Source organism: Manihot esculenta, chromosome 11, assembly GCF_001659605.2.
Source record: "Manihot esculenta cultivar AM560-2 chromosome 11, M.esculenta_v8, whole genome shotgun sequence".
NCBI lineage: Eukaryota > Viridiplantae > Streptophyta > Magnoliopsida > Malpighiales > Euphorbiaceae > Manihot > Manihot esculenta.
Window position 1 is genome coordinate 24,993,166 of NC_035171.2, and position 24,139 is coordinate 25,017,304.

At 40.1% G+C, this 24,139-nt stretch overlaps 1 protein-coding gene across 1 annotated transcript; it reads left to right on the forward strand.

The window, feature by feature from the left end:
* The first annotated feature begins 3,763 nt into the window (after nucleotides 1-3,763).
* Nucleotides 3,764-8,465, forward strand: LOC110626854 (ATP-dependent Clp protease proteolytic subunit 2, mitochondrial). Its single transcript, XM_021772986.2, has 2 exons — nucleotides 3,764-4,296; nucleotides 7,876-8,465. The coding sequence occupies exons 1-2, from the start codon at nucleotides 3,843-3,845 to the stop codon at nucleotides 8,292-8,294; spliced, it is 873 nt and encodes a 290-aa protein (XP_021628678.1). The 5' UTR covers nucleotides 3,764-3,842; the 3' UTR covers nucleotides 8,295-8,465.
* Nucleotides 8,466-24,139: the final 15,674 nt, after the last annotated feature.

Below are 24,139 nucleotides of genomic sequence, written 5' to 3' on the forward strand. Positions count from 1 at the left end.
GATCCCCTATCAAATAGCCGCCCATATCATCGCTGAATTACTAGAAAATGTTATATTTAGCTCCATTCTCTTATAATATAAAAGCCAACGATCACAGAGACAAATGTACACATTTCTTATATAACTATGCTTAAGTTCTAAGCAATTTCTTACACGCGCCCTATTCTCCAGTTTACTGACTTGAGCGTCGGAGTGGCTACCGTAGGCACCAACCACCTCGCTTTCTTTTCTTGCAGATTTAGCCAATCACAGTGCAACTCTATTTTCCGGCTGTATTACTAATTTAATATGTTAACGGGTTAATTAGTCTATTTACTCAGCCCATACATCTAATACTTTTTAAATTAAATATCTATATCAAACTTCATATATGATTCATCATAAGTATAAAAATTTTAGTACAATATTTAATATAAAAAATTCTTAAATGTATATTTATATAAAATTAAATTTATAAGTTTCTACATATAAACACATTATGTTTGTAAGGAGCTAAAATGAAATATTTATCCTATGCACTGTTAATGTATTTTTATTGAATTTATTTTAAAATTTATTTGATTTTCTAAATAATAATAATAATAATTATTATTATATTATTGTTATTATTATTATTATTAAATTAATTTTTATTTAAACCTTTTCTAGTTTGATTCATTGGATAAATTATAATACTTTCTGATTCAATAAAATTATAAAGTTAAATTGTTTTAAAATTTAATTTACTAATTTAATAAATTATTTTAGAATTAAATAATAATATTTTTACTATCGCTATTTAAATATTTTTTTCATTTAAAAAAACTTTATTTTTTAAATTACTAAAGCATGAGATTTTTGAAAATTAATTTTCATACGTGAAAATAAATATTTTTACAAAACTTAAAAATTTCTGATATATGTATTGATATATTATTTTTAAATATAAAACATAATCGAATACTTACTTTTCATTATGATAAAGATAAAAAGTAATACTTTATAATATAAATATATTAATTTATATTTGTGATGCTACACAATGATATGATGGAAGGAATGTCACTAATTAAACTGCTTTCGCTTTTATGAGCCGCTCTTAGTAGAATGATAGGAGTTGGAGCACGAATGGGACCGTTAGAGAAGAAGCTTGAGGTGGAATCTTCACTGGGAATAAGAGAAGAAGAGGAAATATTCTTATTCACTCTAGAAGGAAAAAGAAAATAAGAATTACTGTGAAAGTAATGGAGTATAAATGAGAAAGAAGGAGTAACCAAGTATTTTCAGAAGTAAAAATTACAGTTGTGAGTAAAAGTGATATTTAGAGAAAAAGAAATGTTTCTTATAAGACGGTTTTGACGGCAGGATTTAAATGTGTTTCGAGAAATGGGGCAGCTATCATCAAAGAGCTGGGTAGGCAAAACGGCGTGAGCAGGAAAAGATTAATCTCAATGGGCCACGTGCCTTAGATTGTGAGAATAACTGTCACATTCGAATATAAAGAATCGAAGATCAGTGAGAGGGATCTATGATGCTATACAATGATAGCTCAAAATAAGCCATGAGCTGTCACCACAAAACTGGGTCACGTGATAAGGTTCTGATAAGCGAATGCGCAGTTTCACCCAAGGGAAAGAAGACCTGGACACCGCTACACCCAATTCTTCACCAAGACTCGCCTCCCCTGAAGAGGTAGAGTTTTCATATAAAGTTATAGTTAATAGGCACAATCCAATATATTTTCATTACATCTATAATCACGAGATTCTCGACCAATTAAACCGACGAGATCTTTTATTAAATAATCGGCCACGTCATCACCGGATTATCAGAAAATATTATATTTAACTCCATACTCTTACAGTATAAAAACAGTCGATTACAAAAATAAAAGTATGCAATTCTCTACACAACTACTCTTAAGTTTTACATTCACTATATTCACCAGTTTACTGACTTGAGTATTGGAGTGGCTGTTGTAGGCGTCGATCATCTCACGTTTTCTTTCTTATAAGTTTAACCAATCGCAACATAACTCTACTTTCGGCAGCATCAATTTATAATAACAATTTATTAATAAATTTAAAATATTTATTATGAATAAATATTAGTAATAATTTAAATTATGTATTTTTTATTTTTAATTAAATGAAAATAACTTCATAGTCTTACAGCAGTATATTTTCCTCATTCAATTTTTTTTATGCAAAGAAGGGATATCGTGCACCTTGGGGATGGAGCAGTTTGCTTGTCAAGCGAGATGAGTTAATTAATGGCTTAAGATGGCAAGTTTCATGCCCTTCCTTTACCAATGTTTGGGAGGATCCTTGGGTTCCTAATCTACCAAGGTTCAAAATAGTCTCTCAATGACCCTCTTATTGTCCTATTATATATATATCATTGACCTCATTAATGAATCCACTCAACAATGGGATAGAAACATTCTGCAAGCTGTTTTTTCTCCTCTTGAATGTAATGAGATATTAAAGATTCCTTTGAGCATGTTCCGTTTGCAGCCTAAGTTTATTTGACACTTCTCTAAGTCAGGGGTCCCTAATGTTAAATCTCTTTACTATCAGCTGAAACATAGGAATGAACAAACTGATGGGGGCCCTTCCTCTTCAAGGATTATGCCTTCTCAAGTATGGAAGCACATCTGGAACATTACTGCACCCCTGAAGATAAAATCTTTTTTAGAGAAGGTATGTTCCAATTCAATTGCTATTAATAAGAATCTATTTCGTAGAAATTGTGCTCCCTCCCCTCACAAACTATCGTTATTGCTCAAAAGGCAGTAGCTGAATTTAAAGAGGTGATTAGTAACTCTCATCACTCCTACCATCATGTTGAGCCCCCTATCCGTGTTTGGCGTCCTCCTATGGATGATGAAGTGAAGATAAATGTTGATGCTTCTTTCTAACAAAGCATGAGTGAGGCAGCTGCAGATATCATTGTCCGTAATTCTGAAGGTCCAATGATGGATGGAGTGGCTCCTTATTGTCTATGTGGTTCCCTTTAGCCGTAAAGGGTTGGGCTTTAAGGTTTGCTACTGTTTTTGTAGCTGATGTTGGCTTTTCCTCGATAATTTTGAAACTGACTCCCACTTTTCAATTTGCTGAATGCTTCTGTGCATCCCATCTCTGGGGAAGATTTCACCTTTCCTTTTATTCATTTTCCTTTTATTCTCCCTGTTATTTATCATTTGTTTTCTATCAGAGTACCTCTCCCTGTCAGACGGCCATTTAGTTCTCCCGGTGCACATGGCGAAAGGGTTGCGAGGTGACAGAGCCTACTCCTAGACTATCATTCAGTGAACATCTGTATATAGTCAATCCAACCTGCTTTAGACACAGATCGAAATATATGACACTGGACCAGTGTGTTTTAGAGGATCCTAATAGATTTTGGACTTACGTTTTATTTTAGAATCCAGTCCAGTCTTACTTTAGATGGGAGAAATCCAAAATCCAACAGTCATCAATATATATAATTCTTTTTTCAATAAAAAAAATATTTATGTTAATAACAATATGATGAATGTACATTATAGGTCATGATATATAATATATTTATTAAAAAAAATTTAGGTACCCCAGTTAAATATTTTTTCTAACATTAAATTTTTAAAAAATGGCATTTAGTATTTTGATTGAATGTTAAAAAAATTAAGAGTAAATTATAAAAATTAATTAATATAATATTTGATTAATTACTATTATAACCACTAATAATTACAAAAACAGCCAACAATCGAGCTAATATTGTAAATACCTACACAAGTGCAGAACATAAAAAATGGAGATCCTATAAGATCAATCAGAACTTCGTGCGATCAAAAGCCGTATTCATACAAATAAATACACATGCCAATCTCGATCCAACCCACAGCTGAACTTAAACCCTTAATCCCCAAATTCCCTCCAAATTCGCCATCTTCTCCATCGTCTCTCAATCTCAGATTGTCTTATCCCAAATCCGCCACCGCCACCTGCGCCTCCATGAGGGGTCTCATCTCTACTGCCAAACTCTTTGGCACCACCGCCATTAGGAGCAAAATTCCCGTTTCGTCGAGCCCGTCGATGAGGAGCACTCGTGTTTACAGTCTGATTCCAATGGTGATAGAGCACTCGTCTCGCGGAGAGAGAGCTTACGATATCTTCTCAAGGCTTCTAAAAGAGCGAATTGTTTGCATCAATGGTCCAATCAACGATGACACCGCTCATGTCGTGGTTGCTCAGCTTCTCTTCCTCGAGTCTGAGAATCCTTCCAAGCCTATCCACATGTACCTCAATTCCCCCGGCGGCCAAGTCACTGCAGGTCCAGTAACCATAAACCCCTGATTTTGTTTTCTTTTTATTTATTTTGTTTATTTTTTATGGGTATAGTGAAATTTTCTAGTTGATCACATTATTCTGCGTGAATTATCCTATAGTTATGTTTGTGAGTGTGTCTTATCATTTAGCATTTCTCATTTCTTGGATCAAGATAAGCAGTAGGTAAGTATTGTGAATGAATTGAATTAAGTTAATTCTTTCGATGCAGTTGTTCTTTGTCTGCTTTCTAGTGCTCAAGAAATAGAAATTTAAAAGTTTGATAATCTTGTCGTTGCCCAACTATTAGCAATAGAGATACATTGTCGAAAGTTTATCAAGAGTAAGAAAAGATGGAAAAAATAGAGGGGCTGGAGAATGGGTAGAATATATAATTTGTAGAAATAATGTGTTATGACAAGGAGAACGAAGGATGCTGCAAATGAATAAGGGACTATGGGGCTGAAATTGTAATAAAAGAAGAGTATAGAAGTTAGCAGGGAATTAGTTAGATGGTGGCAGGAATAGTTATTTCTTTACAAGAATACATAAAAATAGGGTAGCTTGTATCAAGGAAGATTCATTCAAGAATCAAATACAAGAAATATCTCTTCTTCTCTATTTTCTCTCTAAACCTCCTCCCATCTTTTCTCAATCCAATCTATTCCCCTCCTTTCCTCTCCCTATTTCTCTGTTTAAAATGGCATTGCAGGCTGGACATGTAACAATTGGTATCAGAGCTTTGTCGAGGATGGGCTTTGCTTCCAGTTAAATATATGGGAGTTGCAATCAGGAGCAGATCAGTAGCAGTCCTCCAAGTTACAGGTTTCTCCTGCTCTCTTTCTTCTTCTATTTTGCCTTCTTTCCTCCAATTTTCTTTCTTCCTCCTCAAATTTCTTTCTTTCCCTTTCTTTCTTCTTTCTTCTTGACAGAACCTTTCTTCTTCTTTCCCTGAGAATTCTTCTCCTTATTCCTCTATTCCTTCCTTCTTTCTTTTCCAGAATTTTCTTCCTTAAACAGAAAATTCTTCCATATCTTTCCTACTGTTATTGCTCTGTTTCTTCTTCTTCTTAGCAGAACCCTGTTTCTGCTCTTCTTTCTTTCTTCTGGTAATCCATATTTCCTTCCTCCTTTTCTAATTTCTTCTTTCCCAAGAATTCTGAAGTTAGGGTTTCTTTCTTCAATTTTGGAAACCCCTCTTTCGTCCTCCACTTCCTGCTTTCTTTCTTGAAATTCTTCTCTATTCTTGATCTTATTGAATCTTTTCTTTCTTCTGTTCTTTCTCTCTCTTGAGACTCTTTATCCTCTATTTTCCTCCTTCAATTTCTTTGCTTTTTGGGAAAGTACCAACAGCAGAACATGGAATTAGAAGAGATTCTTCTGGGTATGCTTGGAAGTTTTGAAAGATGGGAAAAGAAAATGGAAAATTTTGAGAAGTCGATTAAGTGAAAATAGAACTCCAAGGGTCTGAATCAGAATTGAATGTCCAGATCCAAGACCAAGAATCTGAGGATCCTTGGAATAATGGCTACGAAAGGGAATTGTCGGCTCAAAAAAGAGAGACAAGGCAATCTGGTGTTAAGGGTGAAACTCAGCTGTTTGATGATGAAGAAAAGGAGTTTGATATTATTAGTGATAGAGAAGAGGAAGATGATGATATTGTTGGTGATGGAGAAGAGGAAGATGTTGACATTGTTGGTGATCGAGATGAGGATGATGTTGACATTATTGGTGATGGAGAGGAGAATGTTAACACTGCGATTAAGCAGGAGGCAAATTCTGTTGATGAGCAGGAGTTTTTTTGTTGATATGTCCAATATAAGTGACGTCTATTAGGAGGAGAATGATGAAGATGGTGATGATGGGCAACTAGAGTCTGAAATGAGGAAAATATTAGTTGAATCTGAAGTTTTTGAACTACTCGTTCCCAAAGTTGAATGTTTTGCTATTGAAACTCTTGGAAATGTTCTTCAAAAAAGAAAGATGAAGCCTCCAGCAAAGTGTATGGTGAAGGGTTTGCAGATGAGGACAAGGAACATGATTGCTCCGGGGTTACTATTGATTTAGTTGCGCACCACAAAGTCCATAAAACTGGGACTTTTTGGAGCAATGGAGGTGAAGCGCTTACCAATTCAAGAGGGTAAAACTGATGGCTTAGAACAATAATTGGGGGCTAGTAAGTTCCTTGCTTTTGATGGTGAAATGGAAAACTTCAACAACATAGTGCAACCTTCAAATCCAGGAGCCCATGGTATTATTCTTGATCTTGGCTATATTGAAATTTTAGAAAAAGTGCTGGTGGTGCCATAAAAAAAATTTGGATTGGTACAAGTTAATTGGGACTGGGATGCTTCCATTGTTGAGATTTATGAGAAGGGTTCTCATGAAGAAAAAGCTAAAGCGATTGAAGAAACAGGGAATGTTGCAAGTAAGTGACAATATTTTGAAGACCATGATGTTTTGTTCTATTCTTGTGAATTCCTAATCTCCATGGTGGATAAATGGGAGATATTAAGAAGGAAGAAGCAGAAAGTAATCTTGACAGGAGCTGCATGTGTAATTCTGAAAGAAGATATGTTTGGAAAGATAGGGAAGGCAAAGAGAGAAAGGCAAATATGAAGAAAGGAAGTCCAGTTTCAGTATAATGTGAATTTCATTACAGTTCCTAATAGTAATTTGTGCTGATCGTTTTTCTCTCTCTTCATTCTTGAGGACATAGAATGATTTCAAGAAGTGGGGAATGTTATGATAAGGAGAATGAAGGATGTTACAAATGAATAAGGGACTTTGGGGCTGAAATTGTAATAAAAGAAGAGTATAGAAGTTAGTAGGGAATTAGTTAGATAGTGGCAGGAATAGTTATTTCTTTACAAGAATACATATAAATAGGGTAGCTTGTGTCAAGGAAGATTCATTCAACAATCAAATACAAGAAATTATCTCTTTTCTATTTTCTCTCTAAACCTCCTTCCCTTTCTGTTTATTTTCTCAATCCAATCTATCCTCTCCTTTCCTCTCCCTATTTCTCTGTTTCAAGTGGCATTGCAGGGTGGAACATAATGTTCCGGTGAATAATTCTTCTTCAAAATTTCGTTCAATGTGTGATGAAATGCAATCATTTGGTTTGGAGTTTGCTAGTGATTTTAACATTTATGCCTATTACCATTTTTCTCTCATTTTTATTTTAAAATTTTTGTTAAAGCTTGATTGCAACTTAAGTCTAGTCTTGTGCATCTGATAAAAATCTTATTTAATATGCTTTCAGATGGAAATCTTAATAATCTTTCTGTTTTTCTTGTTTGGGAATTGTAACTTGATGGTGATGAACTCCTGAAATGCCACCTGACAATTACAAATGCCCTTGTGTGCTTTGTCATAATAGTTCTTGACACGATATATTTAGCTTCTCAAGTGGTGGAATATGTTATTGTGCCTAGTCAATCCATTGAGTGTACTTTGTTTTAGCTCAACTGGTCCATTTTAGGCACATTAAGTTTCTGATTTAGATAATTTTCTGAGGTATTCTTTGTGTTATTAGCTTGACCATATTGTTAATTTGTTGGGTTTTTTCCGGCGGTTTATGCAGGCCTTGCTATTTATGATACTATGCAGTATATAAGGTCTCCAATCAATACCATCTGTTTAGGTCAAGCTGCATCCATGGCTTCTCTCCTTTTGGCTGCGGGTGCGAAGGGCGAGAGGAAGGCACTTCCTAATGCAACTATTATGATTCACCAGCCATCAGGTGGGTATAGTGGGCAGGCTAAGGACATGACCATTCACACCAAGCAGATAGTTCGAGTTTGGGATTCACTCAATCAATTATACTCAAAGCATACAGGACAATCAATAGATGTAATTCAGAAGAATATGGATAGAGATTATTTTATGACCCCAGAAGAGGCAAAGGAATTTGGAATTATTGATGATGTGATTGATCAACGACCAATGGCGCTCGTAACTGATGCCGTTGGTGATGAAGGTAAAGAAAAGGGTTCAAAATAGTAGAGGCTGAGATCCTAGTGGGAAAGTTTTCCTGTTTTTGAATCTTGTATTAAAATTTCTTGATCATTCTATCGTATTAAATATCCGGATTTTTTTGATTTGCAGACATATTATGCTGTGGGAATTTTATTATTTCCTTAATTAATATTTAATAGGGCTTATTTATGGTGCGAGTCATCTTTCCTGGCCAATGTGGAATCATTTGAAAAGTTCATATTAGTTCTTTTTCTTTCAAATGCTCTCTTTCTTCTCCTTTTTTTTTTTTTTTTCCCTTCATTTCTTCTTAATTCTCTAAAAGTTTCTTCTTCTGCCCTCCATTTTCCTCGAATGTGCTTTGAAGTATCCTACATATCAAGAAATATTGCATTTACAACTTTTTGCTATGTGGCTTTAGCGTTCTTCGACCTAAATAGCATGACCAGTCACTCAAATGTCCCAATGGAGCTTAAGCACCTTAAGGCTACGTTAGGCACATTCTTTAGAGTAATAAAAATTTAATTGTATTCGAAAAGCCATCAAGGAAGGGCATTCAATTCTTAATAATAGCTTTAATAAGCATATTTGTTTTTAATATCAAATACATGTTGATGAACTGAGATCTAGTGAGCTTATCAGATGTGGACACTTGGATGAGGGTTTGATCAAGTAGAGAAATTAATAGACCAAGATTGGTTGCAGGAGAGTTAATAGACCCAAACATTTTTGGGTTTTGGTAGGTTGAGGTTTTAGAAAATAGTGAAGGTAGAAGGTTCTCTGAGGAAGTTAGGAATGTGGAATTCAGGCTGGTTTAGGGGTATATATACCTTGGTTTAGGGGTATATATACCTTGGTTGTCTTGAAAGTCTCTGCGCCACATCCCATCAGATTGGATAGGGATGTGTTTTAACAGAAGTATCAAGTGGCTCATTAATGGTGGGCAGTTGAGTAATAAATGTGGAGCTGGTTAACCCATATCTTGTCTATTCATTCGTGTCACATCGACCTGATCCACAGCACGTGCATTTATAATCTCAGGGAGGATCATGGTACCAACCACTCTATTGAAGAGTTATATTTATCCCTTGGTTGAATCAGGTGAGGCTCAGCCTACCCAGTCCTTATCAAGGTCATTTTTCTCCGGTTTCTAGAGTCGGTCGTACTGTGGACATATGTTATGATCAAGAAGGATCTTATATTTTATATGTCATCAGATGCCCTTCACTTCTCCAAGGGTTATTTATGGCGGTTGGAGAAGTGAATCTATTTCGTCAGCTCTTTGCCAATTGTAAGCCCATTTATTTATTACAAGTTACAAAAAGACATCATAAGTATATATAATAAGTGCATGTGACGTTCTTGGTGTGTGTTAACGGTTACCATCACTTAGGATACTGAAACGCGGCGATTTAAATGTGCATTAATGCCTGGTTTCAAGTATAAATTGGAGACTTTCTCCTTTCTTTCTTACTTTTGCTATCTCTATTAGACTTATGGCTATCTTAGAACTATCTTCATCTCGTTCCTTTTCTCTCCGAGTTTTTAAGCTAAAGGTAGGCATCCTTTCTCTAGTGGTTCCCTTGTCATTTCCTTGGGTCGAGAAGATCGTTTCCAGAGTCACCCCTTCTTCTCTTTCTGAGGCTATCCCTCAATTTTTTCTTTCTATAGAGACCCATTATATTCGGACTTTGAATTTCAATGAGCAAATCCCCCTGTTCTCTTTCCCTCCACCTTATGACCTGGTGGACGCTCAGTTCGAGAGGAGACTTGTCTTCTATTTGAAGCAAGTCAACTATGGTCTTTCCTTTCCCTTTTTTGGATTTTTCACTCTGTTTTCAAATTTTTCAAGGTCACCCCTCGGCTATTGACCCCAAACTCCATCCTATTCATGAGTTCTTGAGGCAATATGTCGGGGTTGGGGTTTTGCCCCCTCGTTGGTTTAGTTTATGGCCTTTTTTAAAATTTTTAAGGCAAACAATGGGTTTTCGAGTTTTTGTGGTAGGAGTAGTCTGACCATCTTTATCGGTCACAAGAACTCTATAAAATATTGGATAGAATATTTTTCCATAGTTGGGGCCAAAGGGAACTTTGACTAGGGTCTTGACCTAGGATGGGGGGTCGTCGACTCTTTTTGTAACACTTTTTCCTTTCTTTTTGAGTGGAAACAACTATATTTTTCCCGAATAACCTCCTTGCTCTTCAAATACAGTGTCTTTAAATGTTTGGGTATCCGACTTGGGGAGGACTATTATTCTGATGGTATTGATAATTTCTTTTGTTATTATTAATATATTATTACTTCCTTATTTTGTTCTTATCCCCTTCAATTTTTTATTTAGTTTCTATAGTTCCTGTGGACAAAGTCTCAATGCCTCAAAACTTTTCCCTAAATAGGAATGCCATTCGAGTGGCCGCAAAGCCTTCAAGACGAAGAAGACTATGGACGTCATGGTGGAGATGCTGGGGAATGAGCCTGCACCGACTCAGATCTTGCCTCCTCTTACCTCTGTCGGGCCCAATTCAAAGTTGGCCTTAGTTAGCATCAATCTAACTGAAGCCATCCCCCTTACCATCGGGGACGCTCCGACCCCTAAGGACAATGTGGGGGTTCCCATTGTGAGGGTGGTGGTCGGCTCGGACCATTCCTCTCAAGCTAAGGAGGTTACCAAAAGCTTGAAGAGAAAAAACTCTCCGCTAGCTCAGGAGTCGTCTACTATTCCTATAGGAACAACTAGCAAAAAGAGGAGGTTGGTGAAGAAGTCTGAGCTGGTCTCCTTTTAGAAAGGGAATACTTCTTCCTTGTCCCATAAGATATCCTCATCAAACAAGGTGAGCAAGTGTAAGGAGAGCTCGTCTCGAGGCACCGACGGAGATCTTTCGACTGCCCTGATTCCTAATGAGTCAAGGTTGCATTTTCAGCTCAGCCCAGATTCTACTCCCATGATAATAGCTGAACTGCTCAATAATCACGCCCTCGGGATGTCCTTGAATGGTGAGCACAATCTGCCATATAATCCAATCCACTGAGCAGGTGGCATCATTTTCTTCCTAGGTAGAAGGGGATCACTTTGGTACTGCTAAGAGACAAGTCCTCCTTGTAAGTTTTTTCTCCCTCTTTTTCTGTTTTGTGGCTTTTGGGTTGTTTTCTAACTTAATCTCTATTTGATAGCTTCTTAGTGCTCTAATCGAGCTGGAGGGAAAGATGGCCAATGCTCAAGAGGCTGCCCGATGCGATATTGAGAAGGCTAAGGAGGAGGCTGCTCGGATGGCTATTGCACTGAAAAGGCACTATGAGGGGGAAATTAGCTGGCTGGAGGGGCTCCTTCGTGACAATCAATCTCATAATGAGAAAGTGACTCGTTTGGAGGCACAACTTCTTGAAGAGCGATCCGCTGCAAAAGCCCAGCTGGCTTAAGAGAAAGCTTCCGTGGACTAGAGGATAAAAGGTTTCGTTGCTCGGTCCGCTCAGCTTGAAGAGGAAGCATTAAAGCTATATGGGACCTAGAAGAGGTGAAGCTAGAGTTGACCAAAACTCATGGCGAGCTGAGTGCTTCCGAGGCTATGAGGAGTCAACTCGAAGGTGAGAACCGCGATCTTTCTACTCATTGCAAGGATTATGGTGACCTATCCATGACCAGGATGAAGCTTGGGTGAAACTAAGTGGAGGTCCAAACCGGCTATTTACAACTAGCCAATTAAGAATTTTTAGATGTACTAGTACTAGCAAGTGCAGATGAAGGTTGTGGATGCATGTGAGAATGCTGAGCTAGTGGCCCGAAGCCATGTCAACAAATATCTTAAGTCAGATGAGTTCAAAGCCAAAGTTTTTTAGCAGTCTGCTCACTTCTATGCTACTGTCTTTAATGATTGCCTTCGAACAGGTCAAGAGTCTCATGCCCTTCCGTTCACCATTCTCTGTGCTATAGAGTATGACTCTGATGGCGAGGAGGTGCCATATAGCCCTAACAACCATGCTCTTCCCAAAGCCCATCTTTCAGCTCCTCAAGGGACATTAGCCCATTTGGCCGCAGAGTTCGATCAAGGTACCGGTCAAGTTGGTGATGATCCCTTAAATGCACCGATCCTCCTTCTGATGGTGACACTTCAGTAGATCCGACTGTCGTGACTGCTCATGCTTCAAAGAACACCTCTAGAGTTGAGCTTGACTGGGCCAGTGACCTTGCTTCTTTTGAGGAATAGGATTTATTTGTAAATATGTTAGGCTTGTTTTTGCATATTTAATACACATTTTTCAATAATAAAATTTTAATTTTTCTACTTGTGTTATTCCTGTATCTTAATACTTGTGATGTTTTATGCTTTTTCCTTAGCAAATGACCGTACTTAGCCTATTATTTATACAAAGTCTTTATGTCTCATTGCGGCCAGCGAGTTATTTGTGACTTTGCTTACCCCTAATGGCTTGCTGGGTGGATGGGACTTATAGTTTGTATAAATGAAGAAGTAACCTAGTGCTAATTGTTAATGTCTGATAAAGTTCGGTAAGATATTTATGACTCTACTTAGCCCTTATGGCTTACAAAGTTGAAGAGACTTAAGTTTTATGTTGTAGACGAGTTAGTGGCTTAGATGTTAACTATGTGAAAAACCCTTTCTTATCTTGCTTTGTCTTTATAGGATTTTGTCTTAGTGTTTTGCGAGAGGCTTTGCCTTGATGCCTTTTTTCAAATTTCAAGTTTTCTTGAGTTTATTGACTCTTCATCATCTTCTGGGCTCTTTAACCCTGAATCATCATCTAAGCTCTTAGGCTCCTAGTTGTCTTCTAGGCTCTTGAGCCATGGGTTTCCTTTCAGGCTCTTAGGCTCTTTGCCATCTTCTGGGCTCTTTAGCCATAGGCCTTCTTCTAAGCTCTTAAGCTCTTAATCGTCTCCCGGTTTCTTTTAGCCTTGGGTCTTTATCCGAGTTCTTAAGCTCTTAGTCGTCTTTATGACTCTTTGGCCATGGGTCTTTATCCAATCTCTTAAGCTCTTAGATATCTTCCGGGCTCTTTAGCCCTGGGTCTTAGTCCAAGCTCTTAAACTCTTAGTTGTCTTACAGGCTCTTTAGCCCTGGGTCTTCATCTGACTCTTTGCCTCTTAGTCATCTCTCGGGTTCATTTAGCGCTAAGTCTTCGTCCGAACTCTTAGGTTTCTTTATCTCCTTTCGAGCTTTTCATATTCAGACTTATAGCCTTACTGGCAATTCCGAATATTCAGGCTTCTGGCCTTACTGGCAATTCTGAATATTCAGGCTCATGGCCTTACTAGGGATTCCAAGTATTCATACTCATGGCTCTACTGGCGATTCCAAGTATTCAGGCTCATGACCCTACTGACGATTCCAATTATTTAGGCTCGTGGCTCTACTAGCGGTCCTAAGCTTATTAGCGTTCTTTTGCTTTTTAAAATTTATCTAAAAAATAAAACTTGCACAACACATAGAAAATGAGAATATCTGTAGTGAATTTAATAATATTTATCAACAAATAATACTCCGCTCAAGGCAACTAGTTTCATATTTCGAATGAATGTAAGTATTAATTTTGACTAACAATATTATTTCATACAGTTGTGTTTGATTTCAGTAGGTTCAGTATTATAGTTTAACATTTTTTACCCAAATTAGCATCTTTTAGGAACTAAACAAACCATGACTCTGGCTAGTTATTCTGCCTTACCTAATTTGAGATGATTAAAACCTTATTTATCAGTGTGATTTTTATACAAGCACAACCATTTATTTGGAAGAATTCAGAAGACTTTTAGTTTAGATCAACATAAGATTACACATAGTTCTTTTTAAGATGTTATACATTCCAGGCATGTGGTTCCCTTTTTCCATTTAGATCTTTCAAATGAAACACTGTGGGCCTGATGACTTTTATGATTTTGAATGGCCCTTCCCATGTGGGGGCAAGCTTCCCTTGGCCTTCTCTTTTGTCGGTGACGTCTAACTTTCTTAGCACCAAGTATTCTGCCTTCAATATCCTCTCTTTGACTCTATGGTCATGGTATCTCGCTGCCCTTCGCTGATAGGCCATGGTCCGGATGCTAGCAGTGTCTCTCAATTCTTCTAAGGCATTTAGGTCGTTTCGCAGCTTTTCATTGTTGGTTAGCTCGTCACAATACTATACTCAGTGTTTGGAATTTTAAGCTCTATGTGCACTATAGCATCAGTCCCATACGCCAAAGAGAAAGCTGTTTCCCCGATAGCTACCCTAGGCAAGGTCCTATAAGCCCACAATATGCTCGAAAGCTCGTCTGCCCATCCAGTCTTTGCTCCATTCAATTTCTCCTTTAGGCCGGTCAGGATAGTTCGGTTGGTTACCTTCATTTGCCCATTGGTCTGAGGGTGAGTCACCAATGCAAACCTATGGTCTATCTCCAAGTTTTTTGCGAACTTTTTGAACTCTTTACAATCAAACTGGGTCCCATTATCTTATATAAGGATATAAGGAACCCCAAATTTGCATATTATGTTGCCCCATATGAAGTCAATCATTTGTTGAGTTGTGATGCTTCTGATCGCCTCAGTTTCTGGCCACTTAGAGAAGTATTCTACAACCACTATCACATATTTTCTTTGGCCGGTGGTTTAAGGGAAAGGTCCGAGGATATCAATTCTCCACTAAGAGAATGGCCAGGGAGTTGAGATGTTGGTTTGAGTTATTGCTGGTGTATTGATCACCTTTCTAAACTATTGACAGAAGTCACACTTTTTCACAAACTTTTCCACATACGCTTTCATGGTAGGCTAGTAGTACTCTTGTTTGAAGATCTTGTTTCCCAAAATGGTTGCTCCTTCATCAGTGCCACAGGTACCTTGGTGGATCTCCTCGACGATACAAGAGGCTTGTTCTTGCCCTACACACCTGAGCCAAAGCATGGATTTTCCTATTTTGAACAACACTCCATCTTCATAAAAATAATTGCCTACTTTGGTTGAAATTTTCTTTCTTCATTTTTGTCATCGAACACCTCTCCCCGATTAAGATACTTAATGAAAGGATCCATCCAGCAGGGTCCCATATGCAGTTGCATAACGATTGTTGGCCTCTTAAAGCTTAGCCATGATATGGTCTTTATTAACACCTCTCACAGCAAGTACCCTAGTTCTTTATGGGTCAACCGACTCATTAGATTGGCTTTTTCATTTTGGGCTCGCGAAATGAGGTCCACTCAGAAAAGGATGCTTTTTGACTCAAATTCTCACTGGAGCTCTCGTACCCTGGCTAGGTATTATTTCATCATTTCATCTCATGCTTCGTGCACTCTCCGGATCTGATTGACAACCAACTGTGAGTCGCTGAGTACCTTTAATTCACTTACTTCCGTTCCCATTGCCAACTACATCCCATTGATTAGAGCTTCATATTTGACCATGTTATTCGTCACTGGGAAGTTGAAACGTAACACGTATGACACAAACAAGCCGTTTGGCCCTTCTAGAATTGCTCCTCCTCCGTTCTGATTTGGCATGGCTGCCCCATTCACATATAGGGTCCAGAGGTACATATGATTGTCTTTGTTGTCTCCCTTCGCCCGTCCTTCATTCCCCTTTATATTCTGGTTTAGCTCTCTAAATTTCTTTTCTTTGTTGAACGAGCATCCGAGTATGAAATCTGCCAACACTTAAGCCTTCATCGTCGTGCGAGGTTTATACTGCGAGTAGTAAGGTCCCATTTGAACTCATCAAGCTAACATCCACCCTGACATTTTCGGTCGTTGTAATATTCTTTTGAGAGGCCGGTCTGTTACTACAATCCTTTGGTGGTTTTCCAGGTATACTTTAAACTTTCAAACGGCCAGGAGGAGTGCCAATACAACTTTTTCAATATTGGGATATCTAATCTCGGCCCCTTTAAGTACCTTGCTCGCTTAGAAAAATTGGTCTCTTTATCTCATTCTTTTCTCGGACCAGTACTGCATTGACCGCTTGGTCGAAAGCTACCAAGTATATATAAAGATCTTCCTTGTCTATAGGTCAGTTGAGGATCTTTGGAGAGTTTAAGTAATCTTTCAATTCATCGAAGGCCTTCCAACATTCTTTGGTCCATTCAAAATTGGGAGATTTTCTTAGTTTTTCGAAAAAAGGTCAACACTTTTCTACTGATCTTGACACGAACCTGTTTAGTGCGATGATCCTTCCAATCAATCTCTAGATAACCTAGGATTTTTCTCCTTTAATGAAGAAAGCACACTTGGCAGGGTTGAGCTTCATTTGATACTTGTCAAGAACAACGAAGATTCCTTTCAAATCTTCTATATGCTCTTCGAACGACCTACTCTTTATTTTTATGTCATCCACACATACCTCTGCATTTTGACCTATCTACCCTTTGAAAATTTTATTCATCAGCCTTTGATAGGTTGCCCCTACGTTCTTTAACCCGAATGGCATAGCTCTGTGCATGGAGATTTGATGGTAACTCGATATAGCATCTAAAGAAGATATATACTCAAAATTAGTCGTAGCATTGACCAATTTATCAATATTAGGGAGGGGATAATAATCTTTTGGATGGGCCTGGTTAAGATCGGTGAAATCTATACACATTCGATATTTACTGGTAGATTTTTTTATAAGGACTGGGTTGGCTAACCACTCTGGATATGCTACTTGCCTTATAAACTTAGCCTTTATCAGCTTTTCTACCTCATACCTCGTAGCTTCTCTCTTTTTTGCTCCATATATTCTCTTCTTCTACTTGACTAGTTTTGCATCCGGGTACACATTCAGTTTGTGAGACATGATTCGAGGGTCAATTCTGGGCATGTCGGCCGGTTTCCATGCAAAAGTAATGGCATGTACTCGGGCTAGAGCCTTAACCGCTTCTTTTTGCTTACCATTCAGGTTTGCATTCATACTAAAGGTTTTCTCAGTGTAATACCCGGCTAGAATCCGGCATCGGAATTCCTGCCCTCCGGCGGAATCTAGGGTGTTGGATCTCTCTAGAAGGGTAAAATGTGTTTTCTAAAATGTTTTTCACATGATTTCATGGTTTTAAAAGGAAATAAATTTAGTTTTGAAAGGAAAAAGACCAAGGAGGCAATTGCCAGGTTCGGCCGCCGAAAGTGAAGTTCGGCCGCCGAACATGGGAAGGCTTCGGGAGCGCCTTTGGCCTCCGAAAGTCTTGTTTGAACGAGCCAAGGTTCGGCCGCCGAAAGTCAAGTTCGGCCGCCGAACATGCATGAGTTTAGGGGGCACGTTAGGCTGCCGAAGGTCTTTGACCAGGCCACCTATAAAGGGCCCTCAGATCGGAAATGGATGAGTTTTCTCCCCATTCTCGAGCTCAGGTGAGTTTATGCCTTCCTTTGGTCGTTTTCGTGTTTTCTCTACCCATCTCTCAAGTTTTTCATGATTTCTACCCTTGTGTTTGAAGATTTAAAGCTTAAAAGGAGTTTTGGGAGCTTGGAGCTTTTGGAGCTTGGATTCTCCACACCTCCGAGTTAGGGGTCACACCACCCTCGATCTCCAAGAGGTTAGTGTAGATCCTTGCTTTTCCTTATGTTTAATGAAGTTTTAAGTAAGTTTTATAGAGTTTGATGGTTAAGTTTGGGTAGAAAATGCATGTTTAAGGTTTATGTGGGTTTTATACCCAATGTATGTTATGTGATATTTGTGTTAAGGAGTTTATGTTAGTTTATGCTCCTTTTTGCTTGTGGGAGTGAGTATGTACGATTGGGAGAGAGTATGAGAGGATTTGGGTATATTTGAGTTTAGTTTTTGGCTTGGCAGAATCGGACCTGTTGTCCAGAGGGGACCAGGTTCGGCCGCCGAAAGGAGTTTCGGCCGCCGAACCTGCATGGGAGGCAGTCTTTAGGCTGCCGAATGTGCCCCCGAAGGAGGGACTTTCGTTTCTGTCCTAGGGTTTCGGCCGCCGAACCTGCCGCCGAACCTACCCGAGTTTCGTCTCTGGAAGGGACTTTCGGCCGCCGAAGGTGCCGCCGAAGGTGCCCTGTCCAGCCGTTTCTTGGGTGTTTTCCATGCATGTTTAAGTGGCTTTTAGAGGGGTTTTTGGGGGTATGTTTATGAGTTGTATAGAGTATGTTTGGCACCTCATTCGAGTCCACCTGTGTAGGATCGGACCCGAGGGACCGAGGAGGCCAGTAGTGCTAGCAGTTGCAGAGTCAGTCAGCGTCTGCCAGGAGGTGAGTAGAACTAAACTTAATCTTTTATGCACAAAATCTAATGCCTAAAGCATGAGCATGCATCATGATTATGTATAGTAGGTTGATTGCACTAGTTCACGAATATGTTGCATTGCATTATTTCATGTTGATGTTGAGGTAGGGTGGACCGAGGCGACTTCAATAGCCCATATCTGTCACGAGTCTTGTCTTAGTCCTTTGAGAGCCGGACAAGTACCTGTAGGAAAGTCCATGTGAGCTCTCAGTGGACCAGACACCATGTCATGTATGTTACAGGCCTTTGTGAGCTCCTATGGGGGAGCCGGGCACCGACAGAGGGATTTTTGATGTCATGTCCATCCTCTGAGAGGAAAGATGCATGCAAAAAGTCAGACTCTCAGAAACCAGGGTCCGTGGGGAATAAATCTTGCATAAGCCCCGAGACGGACAAGATTATGTGATTTCTCTGTGTTATGACGCATTTCATGAAAGCATGAATAAGAAAGAAAGAAGAAGTTAAATGAATAATAATATACCTAAAAATGGAGGAATTAAAGCAAATGTTTTTAGTAAAATGAAATCATAATTAATGAACTGTTTTCTCTGTTTCTACTCACTGGGCTTTTTAGCTCACCCCTTTCCCCTAACCCCAGTGTTGCAGGTTTAAGTCAGAGCTCAGAAGTCAGCAGGGTAAAGATTAAGAGACGTGTGTTTTATGTAATAGTTTATGTTTATGTATCAGTTTAGTAGTTTTAGAAGTGGACATGTAACATAAGTTGATGTAATGTAAATTGAGATAATGTATGTAATGTTAAGTAAAGTTGTGTCTATGGATTAGTTGTGCTTGGCCCTATAGACTGGTTAGTCCCTGTTAATGCATGGTTATGTTTATGTTATATGTCGAGTTGAGAACCAAACTTGAGGCATGTAATGTTACCCCATTGGAGTATACGATGAGGACTCCAGTGGAGGTTTTATATTTTTATGAGGTATGTTTCTTGTCAGGATGCGTGCACAGGTCAGGTTTGGGTTCAACAGATGTTCAGTCTTACAGGTTTTATGTTAAAGTTTTTGATCATGTGTGGGATTTGACCAGGTGATAGTATGTATGTTTGGCTTGCTACGGGTCCCGGCGGCCTTAAGCCGATCTAGATCCTAGCGCCGGTGGCGGTTCGGGCCGTTACAGAGGGGTATCGGTTCTCGGGTCGTTACAGAATGGTATCAGAGCTTTGGGCCTCGAGAGTACGGTGTCTTGCACATCGGAAAGAGGTTGGCTTAGAGGTCATAGAAGGGCAAGCACAATAAGAAAGATCAAGAGTAGAATCATGTCCACTAGGATAGGATGTAGAGTCCTGTCTTGATGATGATGTGTAATGCCATGATTTTATGCATGTGCATTAATGTTATGTATGATATGCTATGTATGTGTGGGTTCATGTGTTTTCATATGAACCGTATGATGCTAATGATGGATTGTATGCTTGTGTGTTGTTCTTCAGAGGAGCCAGAATGCGAGGTGCTCGTCGATCTGTGGAATCGACTGGAGTTCCATCTGAGAGGGAAGGTATGGACACCTTTCCCCCTGCTCTGCCAAGAGCGCAGTCTTGGGGAGTTAGCAGATGGGAAACATCAAGGGACCCTGGAAGGTCTTTTGATGCAAGCAGAGAAGCGATGGCTCCAAGAAGGATGTCAGCTAGTATGAGGGAAGTAGAGTCAGATGTTCAGAGAAGGGATGTCAGTATGGGAGTCAGAGTACCTGAAGAAGGTATGGGAGATTCTCAGGAGGATGCTCAGACTCAGGATTCTAGGATTTCAGGTTCAGGAGGGATTGATCCCTCCACTCTGAGTACAGCTGCCACGAGAGGTAAGAAATGGAAGAGAGGTCTCAGGAAGTCGCAGAAGAAGTTTTGGCAGAATCTGAAGGCTAGTTTGGGTTTTGGTGGTTCAAGCTCTGGCTCGGGCAGTTCAAGGTGCTTGAGGTGCGGAAGGCCGCACAAGGGAGTCTGTCGGGTTGGGACGACAGCTTGTTACAGGTGTGAACAGGAAGGACACATAGCACGTGAATGTCCTACTGTACCCCGGTTAGTACAGTCTCAGCCAGCAGCTCAAACCATGTTTCAGGCTAGTGGTCGAGGCAGAGGGAGAGGGGCAGCCTCTTCTTCAGCAGGTTCCCTTAGAGGAGGTCCGTCAGCTCCGGCTCGGATCTTCGTCCAGGCTCAGCAGGAGGCAGACACATCGAACACGGTGGTGTCAGGTACGCTCACTTTGATGTTCTGATGTGCATGCTTTTGTGAACCTTGGTGTTTCTCTTTCCTTAGTTACTCTAAAGAGTCGTCGAGGGGTTGGGTTGATAACTTCTAGGCTAGAGTGTTCTCTTAGGGTCAGTGGACCCAAGTGTGATCCATCTGAGGCAGAGTCAGTCTGCCGGTTCAGTTCAGGTGTCAACTGAGGGTAGAATCCATCCACCCGATTTTGAGGTCTTGGACTTGAATGTTCAGACGTCACTCTCGGAATGGATTGGGTTTCTACTTGTGGTGCTACCTTGGTCCGTAGAGACTGGGTGGCCAGGTTCAGAGGACAGGATGGGTCAGAGGTAGTCTTTGGAGGGGACAGTGTAGGTTGCCTAGAAGTTTGATGTCAGCCTGTCAGGCTCATAGGGTGCGTAGGAGGGGTTGTCAGAGGGTTCTAGTTCTTGCTGGAGAGTTAGTAGTTGGGTCGGGAACCAGCCTCAGTGATAGTAGTAGTTAGAGAGAGAAGTCGTGGATGTATTCCCAGGCGAGCTGTCAGGTTTACCATCTGTTAGGGAGTTAGAGCTTGGAATAGGAGTGGTGTCTGGACCCAGAACCATTTCTATCCTTCCCTACAGGTTGGCACCTGCAGAGTTTTGAGTTGGAGGAGCAACTGCGGGAGTTAGTAGATGGAAGTTTCATCCGACCTAGTCACTCTCCTTGGGGTGTTCTAGTGCCGGTTTTTGTGGAAAAGAAGGATGGATCCTTGCGGATCAGAAGAGAAGATCAGAGTAGCGCAGTGGAAGCAGGAGGAGTTTCAGGAGGAGGTTGAGGTATTGCTTGAGGTGTCTCCTTTGCGAAGGGTGATTCATGAGGGAGAGAATCCATTCAAATTTCCACGTTTCACTTTATGAAAGTTCGTGTCAGATCCAAGTAGGGTTCTTGAGGAACTAGAGGTGGAGGTCCCAAGGGATCTCACCTGAGTTGAGCAGCTATTGTGGATCATGGACACATCAGTTAGTTAGCTTTGGAACAAGGAGATTCAGATGGAGAGGTCCTGTAGAATCACCCCAGCTTGAGGAGTGTTCTTAGGAGAACCGGGAGTTTTGACTCCGGCAATGCCGTGTCTCTTTTAGGAGAAAGTTTAGAGGTCTTGCTTGCTTGATTGCTTGCTTGATGTGTATGTACGATGATATGTTCTTATGTTATGTTTTTATGCATGAGTAGTTGAGGAACATTCGGGGACGAATGTTCTTAAAGGGGGGAAGAATGTAATACCCGGCTAGAATCCGGCATCGGAATTCCTGCCCTCCGGCGGAATCTAGGGTGTTGGATCTCTCTAGAAGGGTAAAATGTGTTTTCTAAAATGTTTTTCACATGATTTCATGGTTTTAAAAGGAAATAAATTTAGTTTTGAAAGGAAAAAGACCAAGGAGGCAATTGCCAGGTTCGGCCGCCGAAAGTGAAGTTCGGCCGCCGAACATGGGAAGGCTTCGGGAGCGCCTTTGGCCTCCGAAAGTCTTGTTTGAACGAGCCAAGGTTCGGCCGCCGAAAGTCAAGTTCGGCCGCCGAACATGCATGAGTTTAGGGGGCACGTTAGGCTGCCGAAGGTCTTTGACCAGGCCACCTATAAAGGGCCCTCAGATCGGAAATGGATGAGTTTTCTCCCCATTCTCGAGCTCAGGTGAGTTTATGCCTTCCTTTGGTCGTTTTCGTGTTTTCTCTACCCATCTCTCAAGTTTTTCATGATTTCTACCCTTGTGTTTGAAGATTTAAAGCTTAAAAGGAGTTTTGGGAGCTTGGAGCTTTTGGAGCTTGGATTCTCCACACCTCCGAGTTAGGGGTCACACCACCCTCGATCTCCAAGAGGTTAGTGTAGATCCTTGCTTTTCCTTATGTTTAATGAAGTTTTAAGTAAGTTTTATAGAGTTTGATGGTTAAGTTTGGGTAGAAAATGCATGTTTAAGGTTTATGTGGGTTTTATACCCAATGTATGTTATGTGATATTTGTGTTAAGGAGTTTATGTTAGTTTATGCTCCTTTTTGCTTGTGGGAGTGAGTATGTACGATTGGGAGAGAGTATGAGAGGATTTGGGTATATTTGAGTTTAGTTTTTGGCTTGGCAGAATCGGACCTGTTGTCCAGAGGGGACCAGGTTCGGCCGCCGAAAGGAGTTTCGGCCGCCGAACCTGCATGGGAGGCAGTCTTTAGGCTGCCGAATGTGCCCCCGAAGGAGGGACTTTCGTTTCTGTCCTAGGGTTTCGGCCGCCGAACCTGCCGCCGAACCTACCCGAGTTTCGTCTCTGGAAGGGACTTTCGGCCGCCGAAGGTGCCGCCGAAGGTGCCCTGTCCAGCCGTTTCTTGGGTGTTTTCCATGCATGTTTAAGTGGCTTTTAGAGGGGTTTTTGGGGGTATGTTTATGAGTTGTATAGAGTATGTTTGGCACCTCATTCGAGTCCACCTGTGTAGGATCGGACCCGAGGGACCGAGGAGGCCAGTAGTGCTAGCAGTTGCAGAGTCAGTCAGCGTCTGCCAGGAGGTGAGTAGAACTAAACTTAATCTTTTATGCACAAAATCTAATGCCTAAAGCATGAGCATGCATCATGATTATGTATAGTAGGTTGATTGCACTAGTTCACGAATATGTTGCATTGCATTATTTCATGTTGATGTTGAGGTAGGGTGGACCGAGGCGACTTCAATAGCCCATATCTGTCACGAGTCTTGTCTTAGTCCTTTGAGAGCCGGACAAGTACCTGTAGGAAAGTCCATGTGAGCTCTCAGTGGACCAGACACCATGTCATGTATGTTACAGGCCTTTGTGAGCTCCTATGGGGGAGCCGGGCACCGACAGAGGGATTTTTGATGTCATGTCCATCCTCTGAGAGGAAAGATGCATGCAAAAAGTCAGACTCTCAGAAACCAGGGTCCGTGGGGAATAAATCTTGCATAAGCCCCGAGACGGACAAGATTATGTGATTTCTCTGTGTTATGACGCATTTCATGAAAGCATGAATAAGAAAGAAAGAAGAAGTTAAATGAATAATAATATACCTAAAAATGGAGGAATTAAAGCAAATGTTTTTAGTAAAATGAAATCATAATTAATGAACTGTTTTCTCTGTTTCTACTCACTGGGCTTTTTAGCTCACCCCTTTCCCCTAACCCCAGTGTTGCAGGTTTAAGTCAGAGCTCAGAAGTCAGCAGGGTAAAGATTAAGAGACGTGTGTTTTATGTAATAGTTTATGTTTATGTATCAGTTTAGTAGTTTTAGAAGTGGACATGTAACATAAGTTGATGTAATGTAAATTGAGATAATGTATGTAATGTTAAGTAAAGTTGTGTCTATGGATTAGTTGTGCTTGGCCCTATAGACTGGTTAGTCCCTGTTAATGCATGGTTATGTTTATGTTATATGTCGAGTTGAGAACCAAACTTGAGGCATGTAATGTTACCCCATTGGAGTATACGATGAGGACTCCAGTGGAGGTTTTATATTTTTATGAGGTAT